This window comes from Ammospiza caudacuta, chromosome 6 (genome assembly GCF_027887145.1).
Source record: "Ammospiza caudacuta isolate bAmmCau1 chromosome 6, bAmmCau1.pri, whole genome shotgun sequence".
Lineage (NCBI taxonomy): Eukaryota > Metazoa > Chordata > Aves > Passeriformes > Passerellidae > Ammospiza > Ammospiza caudacuta.
The window spans coordinates 56,530,079-56,557,922 of record NC_080598.1 but is presented as its reverse complement, the minus strand read 5'-3'; the positions used below and the strand labels follow the sequence as shown (position 1 = coordinate 56,557,922).

Below are 27,844 nucleotides of genomic sequence, written 5' to 3'. Positions count from 1 at the left end.
TCCCTTTTCACAGCAACCTGACCACCAGACATGAACAACACACTCCTATCTGCACATGCAAACCCACCACCTGGAAAGTCAGGAGGGCATGAAATGAGCTACCACAAGGACACTGATCCTGCTGCACATTAACACTCTCAAATCAGGACTTTTCATGTGCACTGCATTTAAAACAGCCAGGCTAGAGGGAACTGTTTCTTCTAATGCCTCTAGGCAAGCATCAGAAAGTGTTGCCCAGAGCCCTCCCTGTTGACTTCTATTACAATAGCTACAGCCTCCAAAGCCAAGAAATCTAGCTGTGTACTTCCCTGGGTATTGCTTCAAATGGACAAATATACAGTAAAAATCCCTGCTTTTTGTCAAAGGCTGATAAGAGCAAGCAAAGGAATTCATTAACAGGTTGATAATAATGCAAATTTCTGTCATTTCAGGATTGGGTTTCCTACAACAAGACAAATGTTTTTCCATTAGGACTGACTTCCATGGGCTAGATGTGTTTCTAGCAGCCACTAAACACAGGAGACATGCAGAGCCTTGAAATGGGAGAACTTGTTTCACCTCCCTGACTCCACAACAGCATTTCTCAATGATTTGGGCAACTCAACAAAAATGTCACCATATCTTGATCACTCTCTATTCAGCAAAAGAAATTACCATGTTCCCAATTTCATTAAAATCACTGTATTGTTATAATGATTGACATACAATGTCACCAAATAAAGCAAAGGTGGACAGAGATTGTCATATTTAATTTCTATCTCAATCACACTTGAGCTGCTTATATATTAGATGTAGCTGCTTTAAAAAGAACATCCCTTGGGATCAATTTGCCTGACAGCTACCACATGGAAGGCACCCACTGACTAGCAGCTCTCTTGAAGAGGTACAAGCCCTCATTATGTGAAGGGAAAACTGGCTCTTTATTACACCCATATTTAGAGACAAGGCTCAGTTACAGGCAAGCTCATGAAACAGCATTAGGTTTGCAAAGACAAGGACAGCTGTGATCATTGGAATCACTGCTGAAGGACACCAAGGTCCCAAATTAGGGATAGAGCTGTGCAGATGACACTCTCCTTGTGGGTGGGTGTTCCTGCTGACCCCCCTGTTTGCCCCCAGTGCTGGGGCCATGTAACCCAGACATGATTCACCATGACCAGAGTGAAATCTGCAAGCCTGCAGATGTCCCAAAGCTCTTTCAAGTAACAAAATGCCAATAATAAGGAATTCCAGAAGAAATTCCCAAGTGTGACTGTGCAAAGCAGCTGCCCCAGGAGGAGAGATAAAAGAGGCTGGGAGCCTTCTCTTGCTTGGGGAAGGGAAGATTGAGAACAGCCTGGCTGAGTTTTACAAAGTCATGGAGAAAGCCAATACTTCTTTGCACTGGGGTAGTGAACTCATGGAACCTGCTGGCATGCAGAAGGCTGTGGAGCTAGAGAGTATTTCAGGGTCAGAAGGGGTTTGGATAAATTCCTGAACAGCAAGTCCCTAAACAGATCCTAAAGGGAACAGACAGGTATGTGCCCCCTGTGAATTATCCAACTGGGCATGCAGGGGAGTGTGAGCAGACTGCAGAAAGCAGCCAGGCTCCACAGCTCTCCCTAAATACCATTTCCAGCTTCACTGCTGGAGACAGCCCTGGGCTAGACAGGCTGCAGCTGAGACCCAGCAGGATATTACTAATGTTCTTATCATTCCCATTCAATCTTTTCAAGAGAATCTTACCATAACTAGCAACAGGAGGTTGTGCTATTCCCACATCCCCCATCAGTACTTCAGAGTCACAGGAAGAAGCTGATAGGACTCAAGGGGATGTCCACACAGCTACCTTGCATTAACAAACTAAACCTAGACCTTTCTCAAGGCATCTCAAGGGCCACTCTCCCCTTCTTTATCCTTCCACTGCCACCTGACCCTTGTACAACTTCATCACCTTGAACAACTTCATTACACAACAGAGACAGTTCTAAATGGCAGCTCCATTATCTAACACCACCAAAAACACAGCTATAGACTCATGCCTATAGCACCTTTCAAATTCTTCCTCTGCATAAGGTATCACAAAAGAACAAACTCATCCAGATTTGAAATAGTAGCAGCCATTCAAATTCAGAGGAGTTAACTCAGTTGTCTCTTTTCCAGGCTAACAGGCCCAGCTCCCTTTTCTCTTAGCAGAGATGCTCCAGTCCCCTCACCATCTTCACAGCCCCGCCACAGACCCTCCCCAGGAGCTCTGTGTCTTTCTGGAACAGAGGAGCCCAGAACTGGACACAGCACTCCAGATGTGGTCTCACCCAGGGCTGAGCAGAGGTCACCCCTCCCTTGATCTGCCAGCAATGCTCTTCCTGATGCAGCCCTCAATACCATTGGCCTTCTTGTTCACAAGGGCAGTGCTGTCTTGTGGTTAACTTGCTGTCTACCAGGACTCCCAGAGCTGTTTTCTGTAGGTCAGCCCCCAGGTCTGCACTGGTACATGGGGTTAAACCTTCCCAGCTGCAGAACCCTGCACTTGCTTTGGTTGAATTTCATTATGTTCCTCTCTATCCACATCTCCAGCCTGTCCAGGTCTTGCTGGATGACACAGCTGACACTTTGTGGTACCAGCCATTCCTCCTCAGCAAACTTCCCAAGGCTGAGCACTGTCCCTCCATCCAGGGCATTGATGAATATGATGAATTAAACGGGAATCAGCCCTGGCTACAGGGCTCCAGGTAGACTCTGCATCACTGATCACAACCAAGGTCCAGCACAGCACCTCTCCTCGCTGGCTCTTCTGTCATTTGGAGAAGAAAATTATCATTAACACATTTCAGGAACCTCCTACATTGCTTATGCCCTGCTGTGTTGTCCCTCATGAGGACCAGGATTTCTGAACATGAGGTTGTTCCTGCCTGTCTTTGGAGGACCTCACCCACTCATTCTTCCTGGTTGGGCAGATCACTCTCTATAATGTCACTGTGAAATTATCTCATCGGAGTTTTAAAGTTCTATTTATAAGTCTAGTAATCCCATCATTGATTACAGTCACTGTATTCAAATTATAAATCCATTAGCTGCTCAACAATGAAATAAAATCAATAATGCACGTAAATGGGAAAAAAGGAAGTTAAATGCATACATTAATGTCACTTGAAGTAGTGCTATTTTATGCACCATCTCTAACAAAACTGTGTCACATCATTAGCAATAATGTGAAAAATCTTTTTCAATTAACAGAGCTGATTTGATGCTATGTTCACTAAAGTGGCAATCCATTCCATTAAACACACACATATGAAATGCTTGAAATATCTATGAACTCTATCCATACATCATAAATTCTCTCCTAAGTGCTGAAACACAAAAATAGATACATCATTTTCTATTTATGCTTTTTAAACCTCCTGTCAGAAGCTGCCAGGCAGGGCACTTCAGTGACTCTAGCAAGTAACAAAGAGCACCAATTTTTGCCCCATGCTCAGCCACAAAACAAGAGGAGATGTTTTCACCAATGCTTGTACTGTGCACATCTCTCAACCATCTGAAGGCCCACACCCTGAACATGCCGGAAAACAGCCTGTTGAGAAAATGTCAAATTCAAAGCAGTTTCCAAAAAAAAAAAAAAAAAAAAAAAAAAAAAACAGATTATGTTCAAATACCATTCTACACAGGCAAGACAACAACCGGGCAATCCTACCTGCACACCACAGCTGTACAAATCAGTTCCTTTCATGCACTACACAGACACCACTGCAAGACTTTCCCCTCCACCCTCCTGCATACAACTAAGGTCTGAGCTCAGCATGAATTTATTTGGTTTCTCTGCTGCATTAACTTCTGAAGCCAAAGGGCATTATTATTCATCTGCAGCCCACCCTTAACCCATGTAGCCCCTGCAATGGTAGCCTTGTAAAAGCTGCTCTTTCTCAAATCTTGGATGACACCACTTCTGAGCTTCAGCCAAAAGCATGAACCTTCCCTGTATGGCAGCTTCTAGTGCTGGGGTGGCATGAGATGCCCTGATTATCAGTTCACCAGAGGATTTGTAGTGGAGCAAATTCAGAGTATAAATGGTCCAGCAAGAAGCAAGAGAAGCTGAGGGGAGCAAAGTGAACAGAAAAGGCCAAAGAAACAAGTTCAAAGGCAAGAGTAGAAAATTTGAGTATTTGGGGTATTTTCTGTAGCTTATGTACATTTGCCAGATGAGATAATGCACTGTGGGCCAAAGGTAAATCCAGTGGATTATCATTTCCACATAATCTCTAAAGTCTGCTTGTCTTACATCTATCTCTGATGAGTTACAGGTGAAGTCTGGGCAAACATTCCTTATTATTGCCTGTTGACTTCAGTTGTCAACAGAGGCATGTATGGACTTGTTTCCTCATGAGAGCTGTAACAACAACTGCTTAGCCTGGAGGGGTGAAAGATCAAAAGAACTGCTTTCAGGTGGTAATTTGAGCCACAAGAGGGTCTGAGTCCTCAAATGATTACCCTGTCCCACAACTGTAAAACCAACACTATGGTGGAAGTGTCAAACACAATAAAAAGAAATTCAGTCCACACCCTCGCCCAAGAAAAGTCTCATTTCCATCTTGTAGCCAATAACCTCTTTTAACTCAGTATTTTTCCTGTATCACTCTGATACCTGGAAATATGTTAAAAAGTAACCTCATTTTCACCTTATCACCCTACACTGGGGACAGTCTAGAATAAGAGAGCACAAAGGTCCCATCAACTACACAAAGCAGAGGGCTGTGCTTCCAGCTGCACGTTTAAAGCTGAATTGCCAACTCTTCCCAAGGCAGTCTGCTCCCTGGCTGCTGGGGCAGGGTCTCCCTGGCAGTGGCAGTGTGTCCTCACACAGCTCCCCTCCCTCCTCTGCATGTGCAAGGCAGCAAAGCCCAAAGCAGGGCATCACTGCCCAGCTGACATGCAGCAGCCACAGCAAAGGGCTTTCCACAGGAACATAAATTAGGTTAGTATGAGAAGGCATTTAGTAACCTGGACCAAAAGGTTTCCTTCTGCTGCTGAGACTTGTTATGGAGAGTGACCAACACTTTTTTTTTATTTTTTGCCACTCTCTTTTCCTTTATTTATTTACTTCCTCTACAAAAGCAGTGAGACCAGCACTACTGGAGCTAAAGAGAAAACAGAAGAGCCTCCGTGCAGTCCCTGCCTCACCATCTGTCTGACATTGACTTCTTGAGGATCAAGATGTTTTACGTGGAGTCTGAGGAATGTCCCAAAACTCAAAGACATCCATATGTCTCACGGACAAGATTTATGGTCAATGTACTGTATTTTAATTGTTTCATTACAAAATATATTTCCCACATTGTATTAATAAAAGGTCACTGAGAAAGCTATCAAGTAGGGTTTTAAAAATTAATTTAAAAATCCACTTGGCATGACATTTATCAAAGTAAAAAAAGTAAATGCTGGAAAGTAAATCTTGTCATTGTTCTGTTTTCCACAGTCAGCTTTTTATTGCATCTTTTAAACAAAATGTAAGTCACCCTTGCTATAAACAAACAAAGAGGCTTTAAGGAAAGTCAACAGAGGCTGAACTACTCTCAGACAAAATCATCTGGTTTAGATTAGGGTAAGCAGAAGACTTACTCAAACTACAGGAAAGCTTGAATTGTGACTAAAATAACTCAGAGGTTTTTCACATAAGACAAATAAACACAACTTCTTTAACTTCAGAGTCTGTGCACCCATTTACATGTGCTGTGCTGTGGGTGAATCCTCCCTCTCTGAACTTCACAGACACAAGCAATAAGCTCAAACCTAAATTTAAATTTTTGAATACTCTCAGGAACATACATTTGATAATTTTGCATATATAGGCTTTAGAAGTTTTACTTAAGGCTCTTCAAACTTTTTAGTGCTCCAACTTTTTCAATTTCTTAATGGTGCCTTTTTTAATATATTTTTAAATCCACTTACAAATTGGTATGTGTTCAAGGAGCCACAATGCTTTGCCTTATAACCAGTGCCAACTGTACATATTCAAGTAAGAAATACAGTGTGATGAGGATCTCATTTTGTGTAAGATGAAAGAAAAAGCAATTTGCAAATAAGCCCTATTTCACTGAGATGTCTTTATAGCACATGGCATGGCTACTTTAGCACTTTTATGCAGCACATAACACTGCATAATAATAACACAGTCAATTTTAAATATACAGCAAGACCTCTTTCTTTCTACAATACACAATAAATGCAGATATTTCTAATAGGCATACAAGGTATTTTCAGTGGTTTTAATGTTCTACCTCTCAGTCAGATTCCAACACATCTGGGAAGCCCAAACTCCCCTCAGTCCTCTCCTTTTCCATTAAACTGGGTGGCAGTGCTTAGCACTGCTAATGGGTTATTTTTTATTTGAGTAGTAACCTTATAGTCACTTGTCAGGTCAAGAACTGAAAACATCAATATAAAAATATTTATTAATTACAGTTGTCAGGTGTCCAGCACAAATAAGCTGCTTTACCCAGAGTTATACCAGCTCCCTCCCCTGCACTGTGTTCACTGTCTGCTCAGACAACTTATCACTGCTGCTGGTGATTATTTTTTGTAATTTTTCACAACAGGCCACTTGGGTAAAGCAGCTGATTACATCTTCACCTTTAGCACCTTGGTTGCAATCCTAGGCTTCCCCTCCGTGAACCTTCCTCCAGATCCTTAATTACTGTTCCTCTTTACAGCTCCCAAAGCCCATGGTTATTATTTTCATTTGAGCAGCACCCACACTACGCTTCAAACACACGTTCCTGTTCAAGAAATTTATAATCTATATAATGGATTTTTCACACTTGAACTCCAAACACATATTAAAAATTTACGATGTCCTGCACTTCTGACCCCCAGCGTTCAGCCCAGAAGTGTTTTCACAACTGTAAGTGACATAACAAGGTAATACATGTGAGTTTAGGGAGGGAGATGAGAGGAATCTCTTTTTTTTTCCTCTCCACAGACAATTTCCCTACTGTCACTATTAGAACTAACCATGAATAAAAAATACAGATCCTGGAGAAATGTGTGCAGCTGCAAGGTCCCCTGAGCTTTGGCAGATGTACACTGGGGTGTGTTTTCACACTCAGAAGGCACTGGGGACACAGAAGGCTGCATCCAAAAGAGGATTCACTCCACATGACCTACCTGGGCTCCACCAGCACCAGCTGGAAGCCACAGGCACCCCTGGTGGACAAGGCAAGCCAACACAGACATCCAAGATGAGAAGGACAAAGCATCTCTTTGAAGTGCCTGTTGGTCTTCCACAGCCCCAAAGGAAGCCTCAGTAATCAGGTTATAATAAATACCTGGGGTTTTGACAATTAAAAATACTTGAGATGAACCCCAGCCTTTACTTTTGTCTTCCCAGATTTGCAAAATTAATCATGTCCACTTCATATGCAGCAGTGAGTTAAATCACTGGGAGGGTAGGCATTGGGTAGAAGCCTCCCACCAGGGAGTTCAGCACCTGTTTCAAGTACCCTTTGGTAAGGGAAAAAGGTATAAGTAAATACAGATCCCCAGTGAAACAGGAGTATTTACAGAGTGGTAAAAATAAATGGTGTCACAACCAAGAGTGGAAGCTCCCTGAGAAAAGAGCCATCTTTTACTTCTGCTTTTGTGCAGTATGTTGCCCAAATGGGGGCTGAAGTCTTCAAAATCCAGTCACACTTAATAAATAGTACATTCAGTGCTGTTCTTTCTACTGCAGTAGTCCTGCTCCAGAATTCCTCCAGCCAGACCAGCTTTGCTCCACAAGACAGGAAGTATTACTAAAGACAGACATCACTAAAAGTATGTGTATGAACAGTTCTGTTCTGGGTTAATCTCAAACTTAAACCCTGCCTCTAACTTCAGAAAAGAAAAGACAAAATTATCTCTCTAACCAGTTAAAAAAAAAAAGTAAATAAACCAAATAAACTTTTCTAATAGGGAAGGAAGTTCAGATGTGAGAATCAATAGAACTGGGAAAATCCCTGTCTTTGAATAATTGTGAAATTATGTAAGATAAGCACTGGACAAGAATGTCCTGCAGTGGATACTATCCTAGACAAGGGCCAGACTAGCTGTTTCCTGGAATCTCTCCAGTCCTGTTTCCTTCAACACCTGTGATTCCTCAAGGGAAGAGCGTAGGGGAAGCACTTTCTGCCTCACCCACCCAAACAACTTCATCAGACACAAGGCCCTTAACAATACCCAAGGCAGTGGAAGAAATTCCAACAGACACAAGAAGCACCATCTGGAAAGAGATGCACTCACAGTCTGCAGTCACTACATTTGGGTTTAAATGAATAAAATAAATAAAGAGAGAGGAGAGATAAAACAACTGAAGACTAGCTTCTCTCCAAAAACTGCTTATAAATCTAAATGATCCTTGCAGATGACTGGATCACATCCAAGCTGCCTCCAACACTCAGAGTGTTTGTCCTTTCCTTAAAGGTCACTGTTTTCCAGGCTACTGAGTTTCTTTGCACATTTCTAAATCACACTTAAGCTCTGCTGCATTATACACATTTTCCTTCACAGGGGTTAAATGAGGCAACAGTTTTATCTTAGAATAGCATAGTGGTTAGGGAAGACCACATCTATCAGTCAGCATGGTTAAGCAGGAAGAAATCTGCAGCTGGCTGTTACTGAATTATTTAGGACAAGAATAAGGGCAGACAAAGAATGAGTAGACAAATGGAAATACTTCTGCTTTCAGAGTGCAGGCTTCTTAGCCCAGCAGCCTTCCCATTTTTCCTTCCCTATTTCTGTGATATACAATAAACTTAGAAGGCAATTTAAAGGTAACATCAGATACCATACATGGCCAAACTGATTCCTAATGCATGGAGCAGCATTTTAGAGAAAAGCTCTCATAGCAGAAGTTCCTTATAAACCATGAAGAGCTGAATTGGCCATTTTCCCTTTTCTTAGCGAGTGACCTGATGTCAGTAGAGATTCACTGGATTTTAGTCCCTCAGAGGTGGAATTTATGTGAATTCACAAATTTCCTTAAGAGAGAAAAGTATGGGAGGGAGGAATCAAGCCTCCAAGCCTTTTCTGGAAGGAAACACAAGTCAGCCTGAAAAAGTAATGTTACACAGCAGCACTCAAATATTTATCTCTGATGATCTTGGAGCTCAACCAGCTGAAGCTATCGAGCAATATTAGGTAGTGTTTACATAGAACAGCACATAAGGCATCATGTTAAATTTAAAGCTGCTTGGCACCAAAATACCTGATCCCACAAGATCTGTTATGTCATCTTTAAGTGAAAACCTTTACTTCAAATTGTACACATCTCATTACTACATACACTCCCCCATTCACTACTTGAAAACTGGTCAGGAATAAATCTCAGTCAAAACCAGCTATGCACTGTATCTTTCTTCTTAGCACAGTCCCATTAGATAGCCACATAAAGAATTTGCTTTTAAAGGTAATGTGCACCTCTACAAAGCTTTTCCATTTCCCACAAGAGTTCTTACAATGTACAGAGAATACGGGGAAACAACATCAAGGCTGAAAATCCAAGTGCAGTGACATTTACAGGCATGTGGCTCTGAAGCAACCTCCTGAGCCCCTTCCTCAGCAGCAAACTGTTCTGCAACACATCTAAGCTGCAGATTAATGCTGTGCATCACAGCCCATCAACAGCAACTGCTGAACTGCACACAGAGTTAGAAGCTCTGCACTAGACTTGAGGGTCAAGTTTACCTTTGATATAATCCCATGAAGCTCCCAGAGCTTCATGTGTGACAAACTTGGCCTTTTGTGTTTTTCTAAAGGAGTTACCAGGTATGTGACAGACAAATAACATCACCTGCATACATGAAGCTAAAATAGGTGCAAAAACATCTGAGGAAAGGATTCCACCACGTGAGATAAGAAAGCAAATTCCTTGTGACATCTGACAGAACATCTTCCAAAGCTCTTTAACTCTTCAGAGCTTGAAAAAAATGGATTAGAATATCATGAGCTGATCTCCACAAAGATAAATATGTATAGATCTCAAATTTTATCTGTATCTCTCCGTATGTCCACACACATGCAAACAAAACCAAAGGAGCTGAATTATCAGAACTTACTAGACAAGCCTGAGGCAGGAAGCTGTTCACTCTGGAGATACTCCACATGCCCTCGAGGTACTGCTGAGCTTGGATGGTGACAGAGCTCAGGGCACCGCTGAGGCCGCTGGGGGCCACCGTCACTTGAACGCTGGAGTTGGGAAAGCCGCCCACGCCTTGAGACCATCCCAGTCCTTTCTTCCTCTCTGCCGCAGAGAAGAGACTGGGAGACTTCCCAGGCTGCCTGCCCACCTGCCCAGCAAGGAGGGGCAGGTCCCTCTGGGAAGAGACAGTGACCATCCTGGGTACCATGCTGGTCACTGCCGTGGCGCCGGGCGGGAGGTCGGGCATCTCCGGGTAGCTGGTTTGGCTGAGGGTGTGCATCATCTGGATGGCTTCCTGCTTCAGCTGGTTCAAGTGAGTGGCACAGGTTTCACATCTGCTCTCTCCTTCATTCCTGTTCTTCTGTAAGTAGTCAGGCACTTGAAGCTTGTCAAAAATTAAAGCTGATAATCGTGGGTCCTAAAGAAGTGAAGAAACGGGGGGAAAACATGGTCAGTTAAAGATAAAAATGAGAGGAAAAACCAAAGTTCTCTGATTTGCTCTCCACTCACGGAAGTACTTTAAATCTGTTCTGTAACTCTCAGCATTTTTCCTGCTGAATACCCTAACAGGTCCACAGTGGATTAATAAACCAAAAGTGAATTCATTTGTATTAGACCCAGCATGAAAATTATCATCAGAATTAAACAGTGGAGCTGCAGCGTTCCTGATAACTGCCCATTCTTCTAATTAACTCTCCTTTGGAGACATCTACAGCACCCGTGTTTCCCATGCTCAAGAACAATGTTAGTTGAGATGCTGAACCTACAAATATAACTTGATTCAAAGGCATACCACCATCAGAAACCAAGGGAAATTAGACTTGAAAGTATTTTGAAAAATTAATGTGTGACCTGGTAAATGTCCTGCTGCCCTTACCTTCGGAAATGATGAATCAAGGGGCATAAAAGCCAGTTTACATGGTGCTGCCCACAGGACTGTTATTTCTGATCTTTGCAACCCAGATGGTTGCAATATTCCCTTCTGCTACAGTTGCTTTAATGACAAATAGATTTGACCCTACAGCCATGTGTGAAGGTGTGACAATGTGCACACTAAGACGCTGATTTAAAAGCAACACCTATTTAGTTTCCACAGAGCAATTCCCCACCAGCCCCTGGCTAGTTCATTTTAAGGCTGCTAAGACATTTTAAAACCCAGCACTGTGTTTCCACTTCAGAGATAGAGTTACCTATCTCCTGCAACACACAAACGCCCTCCCATCCCAGGCCTGCTACTGTAAAGATTAGTCAAGAGATTAAATCCAGCCCTGTCGTAAATCTGCTATCGAGCCTAACACCAGGCAGCAAAACTGACCCAACTTCACACACCCTCACAGAGCTCTCTAAACAATTGAGGTTTTAATGAAATCACAGCACAGCCAAAGGTTTATTTGTATAATTATTTCAAATGAAAATATTTAATTTTCTTGTTAATAAGTAGGACACACATAGCTGGTAAATCAGCCATCCAACATATGCTGGGGATATCCCCAGATTGGCACTTGTTTTTAAAAATGTATTACTTTATGCCAAGCTGCAATTGCTCTCTAGGAAATGAATGTCCTATTAGAAAACTCATTCTGGTTTTAATTACAATGCACATCAATAAAACTCTTTAAAGAAGTCTTGGCACTGGTACTTTGGCTTTGCTCTGAATTCAGAAAGCACTAAAATACTGCTTAACTTCTGCAGCAGTAGCACAGAATTTATCTCGTGTTCAGCTGTTGGACTACTCCTGCAATGGTTTTAATCTCTCACAAGACACAGTGCTGTGTGGATAGAAACCACTGTAAGTATATCTAGCATCACATTATTCCACAGCCAAAAGCCATTGATCAAAGTTGCTCTCTCTGCAATAATCTAAATTATTGTTTATTGACTTAAAATTAAAAATACTTCTGAGGCTAAGAAAAGCTTCTCCTGCCACTGGCTGAACAATAAATTGATTCACAACAGTGAATCGGCATAAAAAGTGAAGTGAAAGACACTGTTTCATTTTTGTCTCTTCTCTTTATTGAGGTTTGGATCCTGCTAAAAATGCCTTTGAAGTTGCACCATTTGCTTATCCTCACGAGGAGCAAATTCTTTCCCACCAAATCTCCCAGAAGATGGTAATACTAAATTAAGACACATTAGTCAGAAAAAAATAGTAATTAATATTTTAGAAACTTTTTTCTATCCCTTCAGCAGAAAGTGCTATTGGTTAGACTCAAAAAAAAAAAAAAACAACAGAGACTCAGTGCTGCAAGCTCTGTTTAGCCTCGGGGAAAACAAAGGCCGTGCAGTCGATCTCCCAAGAAAAACAAACAGCACCGTGCTCAGTGCTCCTCAGAAACTTCTCCAAGGGAGGAGAGCCCTCTGAGCAAATACTTGCTGAGGCTGACACACAGCATCCATTCACAGAGCCCAAAAACACAGCACCTTCCAGCACTGGGTGCCCCATCTGCAGCAGGCACATCCCTGGGCTCACTCCTTTGATCCAAGCTGGGCACACAAGGAAGCACCTGCACGTCCCAACTGCAGGAGCCTCATCTGGCAATGTTTAAATTGCTATCAAATGTCAAAAGTTTCAAATAAGCAATTAAAGCGAATTACTAGGTGAAACAGGCTTCTCATTTAAAAGAAATTACTTCTTTTGATGTAAAGAAAATTAATGACCCCAATTCTAGCTCCATAAACACAGTTTACAGCATAAGGCAGATCAGAGTCAGGCCTGTCTCACAGTTACAAAGAAATCAAGGGGAAATAAAGGGGGGAACAAAAATAAATTTTAAAAAATATATATTTAGAAAATTACACAGAGCAAAGCTTATAGGCACATAGCATGCCAAATTTAAACCTCTTAAGTTATTTATAGTAAAAGAAAAAGGCCTCTCATTTCCAATGCTTATATTCTGCCAAGCTTTACAAGGAGCCTCTTAACCCACACATGCAGCCTCTGTGACCCCCAGCTGGCATTGTGGCCAGCCTTCTCCAGTTGGGGAGAACCTTCTCCACCTCAGTAAGGGCCCAGCTGGAGAGTTAGATTACTTTTATTTTTCCACTCTGAGAGACAAAAACACCTGGCTAATGGTTGGGCGTGAAGGCCAGAGGAAACACAAGTTACTGTTAAAAACATTAACCATGACTTAAAAGTTTAGCCAGCCTCATTAAAGAGGTTTTCCTGCCTGGTGACAATGCCTGATCCTGGGGAGCCCCTGCTCCAGCAGCTCACACCCTAACAAGGCTGGGCTGGGAGTTACACTCTCGTGTTTAACAGAGGGAAGAAGTAAAACCTGAGTGACCAAATGTGTGACACACACGTGGGAGGGGTGAGGCAGCCAAAGCCATCCTTGCTGCAGCTCCACCAGCAGACAGGCCGGCCAAACAAAGGGGGTGTGCAAACTGCTGAGGGCAATGGCACAAAAATTAAACATACAAAACATAAGCCTCTGTTCCAAACACTGCTCCAAAACCTCTTTAGTCTGCTGTGCTACAAAGAACATGACTCTTTTGTTCCTCCACACCATAAATAAACTATGCTGTCTTTGTGACACCTACTTTCCAAATGCTCTTCTTTCCCCTCAACACGCAGGATAAGCAGAACACTGTGATGCTGTAACATTCACAGCTTCCCCTCCCAAAACCCTCATTTCAGACTCAGGTTGTTAACTTTTGCATAAAAATTTTAGATATTCAAACATCACAGACTGTTAGAATTGTAAAATAAATGGTCCCACTACGAACTGAGGAGCCCAGCAGCCCCCAGCAAGGTCAGGGCATGAGATAATTACATGTCCTTATATGAGGACAAATTTCCTGAATGCTTGAATTTACCACTGCTTTTCAGCAAGCAGTTCTTACAGGCACAAGCCAGCTGCCAACTGCTGCTGGGAGCTTAGAGACACACATGCAAACTGCCCACGGGAGAGGAGCTCACAGAAATGGGCTGCAAGTTCAGGATGGCAAATTTGGAAAACCAGGATTGTGCTCCAGCTAGAACACACTGGCAAATCACCCATTTCCTTCAGCACTGGAACATTCAGCCCAAAGCCTGCCTTCAGGCTTTACCTCTGAAACCAGGAGCAGGGAAAAGCAGCAGAGACTTGAAAGCACATCAGAAGTTGCTGCTTGCAACAGTGGGAAGGAAACAGTCTGTGTAATTGAAGTTTCCCTCTCTGATGCAAGAGCTCAGCTCTGCTGCCTCCACATGAGAGCAAGGAGGACCCAGCAGGGTCTCAGCTGTGGGGTAACACCACGTGCTGCATGTGGGGCACACAAACAAAACCCACATTTCACAACTGTAAAATATCACATCTCCAGACCACTGCCCTTGAAACTACAGACATAACTCACAGCAACTGGGACATGGCCAGAGGCCAGTGTCACCAAAAATCCCTGCTACAGCTTAGACACCAAAGTCACAGCCAGGTTTTCAAAGCATGAAACACCAAATTACCTTCCTGGACCTGAACTATTCTGAGAACTTGAAGCAGTTTGTCACTGATAAATGCATTTAAATTATTTTGAAATTATAGCTCAATCTGTAATTTCCCATGTACTCAGAGTTAGCAGTTAGATTTTCTGTTCAACTAACAAGAAAGAATAGAGAGGTTTTTCCCACTGAAAAAGAGAAACAAAGATACAAGCTTTGAATCTTACCTGCAGCTACTGACTGCTAACTCCCAAACTAAGCAAGAGAAGAGGAGGCAGCACAGCATCTGGATTCTCACTTAAGAAGTCCCTGCAGTAATACCCACCCATCTGTAACCTAATCCTTTCTGAGAGGAACTATGCACAGAGTGTGAACAAACGATGACGAACAAATGATGAAAAGTCAAATTGCCAACAACCACCCTCAGTAATTACCCACAATTTTGCCTGGCACTGCTTTCTGCAGTGAGAGTGTATCCAGAGCAGTATTCTGAATTGAATTAAAGTCTTGATATAAATATAATTTAAGAGAAAGAAGAAGCATTGAATGTCACATTGAAATATATAATTAAATACAGATTGAGGTGAACAACATTTTAAAAAGATGCTTTTGGAGAAAGGAATGTACTATCCCAGTGCACAAGAATCAATGTTAATGATTTTTTGTCTTAATTGTCCTTCCAGATCTCTGCCGTGCTGCTTACAAATTAGTTTTTATCTTACAAGACATTGTGAAATATTCCCTTGTATCTTCTATACTGACAAATACCTTGAAGGCTGATGTCTGCTTTCAACTATATAGCAGTCATTGTGAAAACAAACAAACAAAAAAAAGCAAGCACTATATTCAGCAAACCCAGAGAGCGTTCAATGCAATCAAGGGGGAAAAAAAAAAAAACAATTCTAATGATTTTTTTTTTTTAGAGAAGTTTCCAACTATCTGACTAATCTCAAGGGAGTGAAAATATGAGCTTTAAGTCTCCAAGTAACCCATGTTGTTAATTCATTCAGTCACTGACCTCATCTTATCAGAATATAAACAATCAAGGAAAAACAAACACATGAAGCTTTCACAAAAACAGAATTCACCTGAAGTCCCATCTCCTGGGAGTTAAGGGACTCCACTAGAACCTGCAGTGTAACTTCACTGTCCTTGAAAGCATTCCTCTGAACAAGCAGGAAAGCAATGCACATTTCCAAAGGGAGCAATATGTGCAGGAATTAGGAAAAAACATAGATACATTTTTAAGGCCTAATTCCATTTGGCCTCTTTACAGTAATGTCTCACTACCTTTAGGTGGAAGGTTAACTTAAGCCAGTGGGCTGTGGCCCTCCTCCCATTCTATCTCCTAGCAGGATTTCTTCAAATCCCACTCCCATTATTCTGTTTCCAGCCACAACCTGAGGTTGTGCACACAGACATATCCCCCTGACTCTACCCAACCCAATTTCTTTTCATCTCTGCCATCCCAAAGAGTTTGGAAGAAAAATAAAAATCCAAGCACATTTTCTTACTTATAAAAAAAATTACAGGGTATCTCTTGTAAACAGGGCCCATCTTTCTAAGAAAAGCCAGGTAATAGGATAAATCTGCTCCAAACCGCGTGACCCCGCACTAAAAACGACTGCGCCGTGTTCAGATATTGGGCAGCTCCACTGAACTCTATTTATTTCCATTTCCTGCCCACTTTAATGTACTTCAGTGGCCTGCAGTAAAGTTAAAGCAATAGGTGTCTGTCATAAAGATGAATGGTGCTATTGGAATGCATAATACAGTGGAAAGAGGAAATGAGAGCAATCTGGTTTATTTACATCTCAGGCTCCCATCAGCACCTCAGCCCACCTCCCAATGGCCTCAGCTGCCTTTCCTGTTATCTTGCTGGATAGTCCCCTGCAATGAGTTGGCTTTTAACCTCTCAGAACCAGAGGGGATGAGCTGATCTCCCAGATTTGCTTTCATGAGCTGGCAGAGTGCTGGAGCAAACAGCCATGCAGTGTGTTCAGTGCAAAGAAAACAAAATAAAGGTTGTGGTTGCCATTTAAATTAATTAAAAGACACAAGCAAAACAAAAGACCCCAAAGAGATCTGCTATCACCGGTAAATTTAGATCAACACACAGCAACCTGACTACTTCTGAAAAACAGTAATTACTGTTTCACAAAATATTACTTTTAATCTTCTTTCTTTACAATCTAATTAAACAGATATTTTACTTGCCTTTGCAAAATGTTTTTCTTAATTTCATCCAATTTTAACATTTGGTGTGTTCTATAAACTACACATCCAAACCAGTATGCAATTTTATGCTTATTTTTAATAGTGTATGACTTCATTTAAAATTTATGACTTTTAATTTGCATGTTTATTGTTGGTTTTAAGTAATCTTTTAATTTTCCCTCTTGGCTCTGAGGCTTACTATAACTTCACAATGTAAATTCAGTACTAATTTTGTTCATGTGAAAACACCATCTTCCAACACACGTTGTGTCTTTTTTAATTTCCCTCTTATTTCTTTTATAAACCTTCAGAAAAGAATTATCACTTGGAACAGCAGCAAGTATGTGTAGAAACAGTAGCATATCTATCACCACACAATACTTGATGTCTAAAAGCCTTTGTTTGGTTCTACTTTCAGAAATAACCACTTGGATGAAGCTGACTTTCAGAAATTCAGACAAAATCCGCTTACAGAAATTAGACACTTTAGTTTAAAAGATAGAGGTTTCCATCCCTAATTATTTTTTCTTTGAAACCAGGAAATAAATTTTGGTTAGCCTATGAGCACAGTAAATCAGATTATAAAAACTCTGCTTATTAGAGTCACAACTGCATAAAAAGTCACAATTTCTCTTTCCTCTTCAAAGCAAGCCAAGGGCTCATGGGTTAGAACAGCTACTTGGGAAACTGATGCTGATTTCATCACACTGAATGCCACCAACCCCCACATACAGTTTGAGTTCAGTGAGGCTGCCCAGATAATGGAATAGCTCTGAATTTCAGCATGGGGATGAAAATCAGAGCACAGCACCACTACACAGAAACATGCTGCCTTGTCAAAATGCCTCAGAAACACCAACTCTTAATAACATTTTATGGGAAACAAAAGGCTCTTCCTACTATTAGAAGTCAGTCAACACATTCTCTGTTTCCAGAATTACAAATTGCACTGTGAGCCTGGTGAAGAGAACTCCCTCACTGATGAACTCTGACCAGCAACCCAGCCCAGCCAGCCCAATGCCCTGGGAGAGGAGTCACGCCCCAGATGAGATCTTCAGCATCTCTAAATAAATGATCATAACTTCATTTGTCCCAGGAGAACCGTGCCCATTTGTATCAGACAGACCTCTGACGAGGGAGGTCAAGAACAGCTGGACACCAGCCACAGTGAAAGCAACTCTAACTTACAAAGACTGCAGAGGAAAAAGAAAAAATTGCTTGGAACACCCCTCTGTGTACAAACCCTACCATTGCTTCAGCCCAACCATCTGAATCCAATTAACAGAACACTGAGCGGCAGAAGTTAGGGAGTGGACACATTTTCCAAATGAACATCATTAGCATAATGGAGATTTAAAATCAACTATGGAAACCAGCACTTGGCATTGGATCACACTCTCTCAGTGTCTCATTCACTTGTTCATTTTATCAATTACTTGGCAAATGAATACTTGAAGACCATACAGAAACGATTTAGCCTTCACAACCAAAAGGCTGCCCCATTGTGCACTCCTTGCAAGCTACAAATTACTGCACACAGTGCACAGTTAGCACACCAGGCAGTTTTTATTATTACAAAATTGGATTGCACTTATTCTTCACCTTAATTAAGTTTCACTGCCTCAGTTTGACTGCTTCACAAAAAAAAAAATTCTTGCTGAAAAATTTTGGGTTTACATTTTGAATTTAGGAAGTACAGCAGTGGAGTTGAGTTTTAACTTTTTCTCCTTGAATTAAGCAAGGGGAAAAAAAAGGAAAAAAAAAACCTAACAGTAATGAATAGTTAAGGAATGATGAAGAGCATCTGTAACTCCTCAACCACAAGCTGGCCACACTGTGCCTGAAGAGTCTGCTTCAGTTCCTTGGCTTACTAGGTGGCATGTATGAGACACTACTTCCCTGTCCAAGCTGTTCATCCAGCTTGGTAAAAAATTGCCTTCTAGATCCACTTGGGTAAGGAAAATAGGAAATCATTCTACTTTTAAGCAAAGATAACTCAAGAAAAACTATCAAAGGTAAGTGAGCACTGGCAATTGCTACAGAATGGTGTTGAGAAATTTTCTTCTTTTGAAAGTATCTAAAGAGCAGGTGAAAAACATCTGTGGGAGGTGATCAAGAGACAGATGACCCTATTCCACTGGAGAAAGCTGGATTACTTTTTAAAGATCTGAAGATCATTCCCCAGCCCTGTGATTCTAGTTTTGGAAAGATGAGTAACATAGCTCTGCACAGACTTGCTGCTTGGGTCCAAGTGCCACGGAGTTCAAAATACTGCTCTACTTAGTGTAAGTTACTGATAGTGACTAATAGGCATCTATCTTGCTCACAGCAAGTATTCCAACTTGCATCATCGCTACATTAATTTCATACCTCTTGTCCTCGTTGTGACCCTCTATACACTTTGAAAAATTCTTCTGTCAAATACAGCGACCATCACCACACCCAAAACTATCTTTTATTATTAATTATGCTACATTTATAGCCCACTTTCAATCTTCCTTTACAGATACATAGTATTGCTACATTTTGTTCCCTACAATTTCAGGGAGCAGCTTTCTAGAGCTGCCTAAATGAGATGCCTAAATTAGAGGGTGCAAGCCCAGCTACTCCCATCTGTCAGGTACAAGTGGTGTCCCTCAGGGTCTGTATTGGGACCAGTGTTATTTAACATCATTAAGGCTGGTTGAGGGCAGCCTCAGAGGTCTGCAGATGACACCAAGCTGAGTGGTGCAGCTGACACACCTGAAGGATGGGATGCCATCCAGAGAGAGCTCCACAAGCTCCATTCAATGGGAATCTCACAAGATTTAACAAGACCAAGTGCTGGTGCTGCACCTGGGTCAGGACAAGCCCCAGGACCAATCCAGGTGGGGATGAACAGACTGAGAGCAGCTCTCAGAAGGGCTTGGGTAAGAATTGCCTCTATCAGCCAACAAATCACACTCACATGACTGGAATGACAACAGTCTGGTGATCAATATCCACCTGTAACCCTCTTGTCAGGAAGCCCTGCAGTGGTCCTGTGAACACTGCAAGATGTGGAACCTCTCACCATGCAAAGGACTGGTGTAATCAAAGAGGAGCAGCTCCCTTTGCCCAAGGTCTGTATTCTACAAACATCAATCCATGGGGCTATGCCCCCAGGCAGACAAAAACCCACTCTGCCCATGCTCAAAGCATCTCAAAAGCCTTGGTAATAGGGTTTGTAAACTGTGCTAAGGCACGGGATATAAACATATTAAACCCAAGGGCAAAGTGAGCTTATGTCTGCCTGTAACACATGCACACGTAGACATGCCCAGAGATGATTGGCAAAAACACCTCTGCAAACTCTCTCAGGCTCCTCACACACACACACACACAAAACAAGCCTTGTCTCCTGAGACACAAAAGCAATCAAATACCTGGCAACAACTTTCAAAACCCTTCAAGCCAGATCCTATTAAAACCAACAGCTAAGAGATGAAAGGCTCTAGCTATCCTACCAGTCACACTTAACAAGGCTCTTAAACATTTACTGTATCTTACATTACCTCTATAGAAATTCCACAACTGTAGACAGTGCCTAACATCATAGGATACATTTATGTTTCCGCTCAATTGAAGGTACAACATAAAAGGATGTTTTTATTTTAATTTGTGTTCTGGGACCTTGGAAAAGAAGCTGCCTCATCACCTGCTGGAAAAGGCCAAGTACAGAGGAAGAAAGGGTTCTTTTAAGAATAGAAATTACAGCCCCAGAGTGAGACTTGGGCCCTAAAGAAATCCATGGCAACATTCACACTGAATGCAAAGTCATTAAATCTCCCTCTAAATTGAAACATCCCCGTTCCTAATTTCAAATTAGCAGCGAACTCTTTCACCAGCCTGCCTCTCTATTTCATAAAATGCCCATGAAATGCATGTTTATAGTTGATGGGTGATGACTTAAGTTAAATCTTGGTGTGAAAACTTCCCCATTCTTTTTAAAAGAAGGTTTTCTAGCATTTCTAAAGCATTAAAAAAACCCTGCCACCCAAGTTGCCTTAGTATTATCATTACAGATGTAAATACACATTTAAAACCAGCTGTGTAATCTTTGCTAACATCCTTGTAAAATCTTGCAGTTTGTCAAATAGCTCCCATTGTGGACAGCACTGAAGCAGTTCTAGAGATCACCAGAGTTAAAAGGCAGTGAAGAAAAGTACCTTGTCCCACCTCCTGCACATCACAGCTCTGCTAATTTCAATCATGAGAAGTAGTGAACCTGACAGGCTTCTTTAACAAAAATAGATGCTTTAATATTTTAAGAAACACTCACTTTTATTTAAGCCCATGTGTCTTCCAGACCCACAGTACTTCTGAAAAAAATAATGTTTTTAAAGTACACGGTATATGAATAAAAAACACAATCAAGCAGGTAGGGAAAGCAATTGAAGATATAAATCCAGAACTGACACACACTACTCTTTGCTGCTGTGACAGTTTATATCAGCCAGGCCAGAAACCCTGCTCCCAATGGTCAGCTTGAAAAATCCAAGTGGCTGATTCCAGGACACTCAGCACCATTCCAGGCACTCACTGTGCACTCTTAATATCTGATGTATGCTTGCAGCTCCAGTCTCAGAGAAAGCCATTTTGCAGGATATGCTCAAAGATGTGTGTTTTACACCACATGCCTGATGCTGTGATTCACAGGGAAAACCTGCACAGAAGGCACAGGCTGGGATGTTACTGCTCCAAGCTCCATCAGCAAAGTCACTGAAATAAATTAACATCAGCATCTCATAGAAGTTCCTGCATGAGAGTGTTAGGCAAGATTTATCCAAGACTACAGTCTCAGGGGCAATTCATCAGAATCAAATAAATGAAAATGGGACCAGCTAGAATAACAAAGCAGCCCAGCCAAGGCAGCAGCCACATGACAGCCAGAGGCATCTCCAGAGTGGTCAAAACAACTGTCCACAGAGCTTGCCAATGAGCCAGATGCTGCTGCTGGAAAAAGGGTAGTGTTGATATAAACTCAGAGATACAAGATGCTTAACACCAAGAGCAATCAATCTTGATCATTCCCACGCAGCTGCCAAGCTTTGCTTTTATGCCACAAGAGATGAAAACAAACTGCATAAAGCACATGTAGATCCTACATGAGAAATTCCCTCCACCCTCCACTTACTACTCAGAAACAAACCCACAATTTGGGTGTAGCTGTAAATGACCTGATGCTTTTCCTGAGTTAACAACAGAACCAGGAAAGAATATCGTTGGCTAAACAGAGCACTGTACACACCCTGCCAGAGAACCAATGAACTTATCATACTGTATAGGAAATTCCTATCTTCCACATCAATTAGTGACCCAAGAGTGATTGATTTTATAATCCCAAACTTGACTTACAAAGTGGCTTCCTCTGGGGCCAATTTTCCATTACCCAGCATGTGGAAAATTGCATATGGTCAGTGCACTATGAAAACCAAGGAAAAATAAGTGCTATTTAAACCCCAATTCTACCATGCCTCCACATTCTTGCTTTCCTGAGGGAGATGCACTTTTGACAGTTACTTCCTTTCCCTGCCCCAACATCCTATCTGCACCACACACCAGCTGGGCACTCAATCAAAACAGAAACAACAACAGGAACTAGCAGCTATTCACTACAATAGGATCAAAACATTTCTAGGCACTAGTGCTTTGCCAAGTTACCAGCCCTGAAGACCTGCCACAATCCTCCTCCCTCCCACCACAGACACCATTGCTGAAAGTGACCCCACTTCAACCTGAAGCACCACATTTTGAAGATCACAGCTTTTGAGTCAGAAGCCACATCTCAGAACTGCAGGAGGCAATGGAACTGGGCAGCAGAAAGGTGAGAAAACTACCTGGCCAACAGCACAGGCCTCTGTTTGTCCTTTATTCCAATCAAGTTAGCATTAGCTCCATCTATAAAACCAAGATTGCACTGCACACTAACTACCAGGGTAATCACAGAAACAGCACCACAACATGATTACTGGGTGCTAATTATATCTTATAAAGAGTTAAAGACAATCAAGTGCATATAATAAAGATTTATATGCAGGTTTTCACTGACCTGAAACAGCTCCATACATTAGTAGGTTAACATTATTGCAGGAACAAAGCAAACAGTTACATCTACATGATAAAATACATGAAACCCAAGAGCCAGATGTTGTGTCCTTTCATCCAGGAAGCAATTATTTAATTCCTGGGAAAAGATGATGTCTGTCATTGTTTCATCAATACATAATATATCTCAGAACCAATCCTGGCACTCTGGCCTGGGCAGGGTACAAATCTGCAGGACTGCACAGGGTCATGAATCAAGGGTCTCCTTTTCCTGCACTGCCATTGCTTCTGGGCAGTGAACACAGAGCAACTGGAGAAATCCTCAGTCCATATCTCTATCTCCCCATTGATGCACAACAGCACAGACCCCAAGGAGGCTATAAAGAAAGATTCTGCTTCCCCTCACAGCCCTCCAGCAAGGCCAGTTCTCCATGGGTAAGCACAACAGGGAATGCCAAGGAGCTGCCCACCCTCTCCACCACAGTTGCTGGTGTAGGGTCCTGTGTAATCAGGTACTCTGTGATCTTTGGGTGGGTGCCAGTGGTGGCTGTTTCAGGTCAGTTGCTGACCTCCAGCTCTGAGACACAAAGGGTCCCTCAGCCACCAACTAATGGCCCCCTGCTCCAAGCACCATCAAGAACTGCTGACCTTTGGTGAGTCATTTTGGCCACACCATCCTCATCCTCCTTGTCCATCCTCCCAGATAACAACACTCCCAGATCAGCACCTCTGGAGAGGTGGACACTCATCAGCCACCACCAGCACCCACCCAGAGATCACAGAGTACCTGATCACGCAGGACCCTACACCACCAGCAACTCAGCACTTTTGCTAACTACACTACAAACAACACAACTGAAAAAGCACATCCCTCTGCAAGGTTACTCCAAGGCTGTCACTGGATAAACCAGCCTGAGCACACCACATGTAAGGTACACCCCTGAACAAGGCACAACAGATAGGAGCACTTAAACACAACCATTAACTAGGAAACATCCCTGCAGCAATTAAAAGTTTGCAAAGTACTACAACGTACACCTGGTTATTGCTCTGACATCTGCTTAAGTTTTCTCTGTGTTTATAAGTGGGACCAAACAGGAAGATAATTAAGTTTATGGGCATTTCATGACAAAAATGACAAGGTACTGCTAATTGTTCATGAAAAATGGCATAAAAACTCAAATCAAGCACATGTAGTGCTTGAAATGCTCAAAAGTTACCACATTTTATAATGAACCATATATGACCAAATGGTGTTTCTCCTACTAAGGAATAAAATTATTCTAAACTAAGGATTTCATCATAAAATGAGAGGAAATTCACAGTCTGAACAATTGCAGTTGTGCTGAGCACATTTTAAGACATATGGCAACTTTATAATGCTCATTGGGGATGAAGAGCTAGAATTCTGCTGCATATTTTGAATTTAAGACATTTCACATAAAATTGCATATCTCAGGAAACAAATTAATTGTTACGTGTGCATCCTTATGTTGCAGACAATATTTGGCATATGTAAATATGACTACCTCAAAATATGAATGCTATTTTCAGTACAATTACCCAATTGTTTTAGAAAGCCTCCAAATAAGTTTTTTAAAATGGTGTGAAGGCATCATTCAAAGTAAACAAATATAACAAGAGCTACTTACTTTAACTTTATACAGAATTACTGCAATATTTTTCAGCTACAATGTTATCCAGTGTTCTCAAGTAAATGCCCCAATTACTATTGTAAGTCTGTCACTTAAATAGTTCCTTCCTGTTTAAAATGTAGAGAGCCAAATGCATTTTCCCACCACTAGGTATTGTGTAAGACTCCTTTCTCTTCCAGCAAGCTGCCTGAAGATGGATGAGCTTCCAAACTGATATCATTTTTAATTATGTGTTTTTCTCTCATTACTAATTTCCTAAACACGTCTCTAATCTCACAGAGAAATCTCTGAGCACAGTAGGTGTATCCACATACATCATGCTCTTGAAAATTAAAATGAGATAATGATCAGGACCGCCATCACAACATAGCCTGAAACAAGCAAGATACATGAGAGGTGATACACACTCGTAAGACTCTGATCTCGAGTGTTTCTGGAAAGCAGCAGCAGTTGGATGGTTTCCATCCTTCCTGCAGCCCCTCTTGGAGCCGGTACACAGCCAGTGGGGTCTAGGAGAGGGAGATGCTTCAAGCCACCTCCCACCTTGCACGTTCCACCAGGCATCTCCACCAAGCTCATGATGCCAAATGTCAGAATTCAGGACATCCCTCTGGCTGTCCTGGAATGCCAGGACCCCTGCCAGGGGGCTCAGAGACCCTGGCACAGAGCCCAAGACCCCTGTGGTTTTGATTATGACCCATGGAGCAAATTACCAACCTTATATGAAGATCTGCAAGCCACAAAAGTTTAAGTAGAATGACAGTGAATTTATCACAGAGTGAAAAATAGATTTTTGGGGTTTTTAGAATGGGGGTTCAGGGGGCTAAATGGAGGAACCTGGGCATGTCCAGCCTTTCTCCTTCCTCTTTTTAGCCTCCATCTTCTGCTGTGATGTTGGCACTTACAGATTGGATAAGAGTAGAAGTTCACTGAGCTCAACATAGGCGATTGGTATTAGAAAGTAATTGTAAATACTGTACATGTAGTTTTTAGTATAAAAAGATAACACCACCTGGAGGTCGCCAGAATGCCTCTGACTGTCCTGCTGAGCGGACCTCAGCAGGTCAGGAGCAAGAATTTTATAGATAAGAAACAATAAACAACCTTAAGACTGAGAAATTAAGAGCTCTGACTCCTTCTTTGACCGCCAGGCTGGGAAAAGAAACTTTCTAACTTACATCAGGGTTACTCTGACCACCTAGAGCCACAAGAGCCAAATGCATTCCCAGCCCTTCCCTCCCTTCCCCTAAACACTGCACCAAGGAGCACTGTGTGCATAAGGGAGCCAGATCAGCTGCTCCTCTACAGAATATGGGCTCAGGTACCTGTCCTAGGGTGACGTTATGATGCTTGTATCCCCATCTGTGTGTTCTTTTTATGCTGGATATCATGTTCTGTGCCATCACAACTGGCTCTGAAGAGCGAATGTTTTGGTTTGGTTTGCAGCCTGCTCCCCCACATCTGGTGGGACACACAGACGGGGCAGTACATGGTGCTGCTTTTGCTTTTTCTTGGCTCTTCACTTTGCTCTTGCTTCTGCTTTGCTCCTGCTTTTTGCTTCTGCTCATTAGTTAGCTTAGCTAAGCAGTCTGAATTTTTCCCTGGACTGTTTTCTTTTCCTTTTTTCAGACCTACTCAAACCTGCTCCGGGCTGGGCCCTGGCAAACCCCGAGAGTTTGCACCTTGTGGCCCAGCGGGGCCTACTCTGGGCAGCAGCTGCCCCAGCACTGAGGGACTGAGAACAGAGCGAGCACCCCCAGAGAGACTTTCTGAATTTGTCATTTTTTTCAGATCAGTGAAAGAGTGGTGTCATCCAGTATTGCTCATTTTGTGTGCTGGGGGTGCTGTGACTGTTAAATAAACAGGTTCTTTTCACTTCTCTCTGAGGAATCTTTCCCAAACTGGTTGGTGGTAAGTGCCGTGTGGGTTTGCTTTCTGGAGAGGTCCCTTTTGGAGGTTTTCTCCCAAATTTGCCCTAAACCAGGACAGTACCCCAGTTCCCTCCTGCCATCGGGGCTCCAACAGCTCTTCCCACCTCTGCCAAGGTCTCCTGAAGGAGCTGCCCTCTCCAGGAGCAGAGGAGAGCAAAGAGCTGGAGGCAGGCACACCTCAGGCAGGTAGGGAGCTCATGCCCACGCGGCAGAAGGGCTCACACCCCAGCAGCTGCTCCCTTGGCAGGAACTGGGACTATCTATAGACCAGATTAGGTCAACCAAGGGCCAGCCAGGCATTCCCATGGGATCCCTCTCATTCCTCAGATACCTCTCACTACCTGAAAGGCACTGCACAGCTGAGCTGCAGCACTCTTTAACCATTAAACCAGCAGGGCAAAACCCAAGCTTTTTAGGGGTTGGGGGGAAAGCAAAGAAAACAAAAACAAAAGGGTAATTGTCACAAGGCTTTCTTCCCAGCTAAACACTTCACACACCAAATTCCTAAGGGAGTGATGCTTTCAGCACATCAGCTGCCTTCTCATCAACTGACACTTCCCAAATAAAGGAGGAAAATCCTAGAACTGCTCAGAGTGGCTGACATTTAAGGAATCAAATAAAGCACAACCAGATAAATCACAAGCACTTAAATAAGTTTATATCTTCTAAGCAGTCTTAAAATATGTCACAAGTATGATTCTGCCTACTCACTCAAAGAAAGGGGATCTCTCTGGTTTTGCAGCAAAAAGATGAAGATAGAGAGGGACTCAAAATTGGCTTGAAGTGCACACACCAGATTAATGCTAATAAAACCAGTGCATGTCTAAGGAACACCAACGCCAGGGCTCATGCAAGCCACCAGTCTGTAATCTCAGGCTGATCAAAATGCATGTGCTAAATGGGGTAAGCTTATCTAAAAATGTAATGCTAGCTGAATTGCCCTGGGCCCCTAGGGAAGGCCTGCAGCACAGCGTGAGTGGGCTGGAGCTCAGATGTTTTGCTGTATTCACACCATGCTGCTGTGGAAGCTGGATGATGGGAAAACGAAACAATTTCACATTTTCTTCTCAAAAAAAAAAACAGTCCACAAAATGTTATCCTGTTTTTTTTTTTTTTTAACCTGCTATCCATCCACTGACCAGGATCAGAAGCTCTACATCCAGCCTTAACTTTCTCAAGAACTTGATGAAGAAATTCCTAGAAGAACCCTGGTTCCTCTTAAAAACAAACACTTGTCCTAAACTTCACTCAGCAAAGGGAAGGAAAAGCTGGGGGATGCTTTCTCCTTCCCACAGCATCTTGGGAGGACCATGAAGAGGACACCTACAGATCCAAGCTCCAGCAGACCTTTGCTCTGCACCACTGAAAGCAGAGCCCACCTGGCAGTCAGGGTAAGGCTGAATGCACA

At 42.4% G+C, this 27,844-nt stretch overlaps 1 protein-coding gene across 1 annotated transcript in view; it reads right to left on the bottom strand.

The window, feature by feature from the left end:
- KIF26A (kinesin family member 26A) overlaps positions 1–27,844 on the bottom strand; it is a 94,693-nt gene that overhangs the window by 53,236 nt on the left and 13,613 nt on the right. Inside the window, exon 2 of the mRNA XM_058806600.1 lies at positions 10,071–10,571. Coding sequence (XP_058662583.1) covers positions 10,071–10,436 — 366 coding nt within the window. The 5' untranslated portion in view covers positions 10,437–10,571. The remainder of the gene's footprint in view (positions 1–10,070; positions 10,572–27,844) is intronic.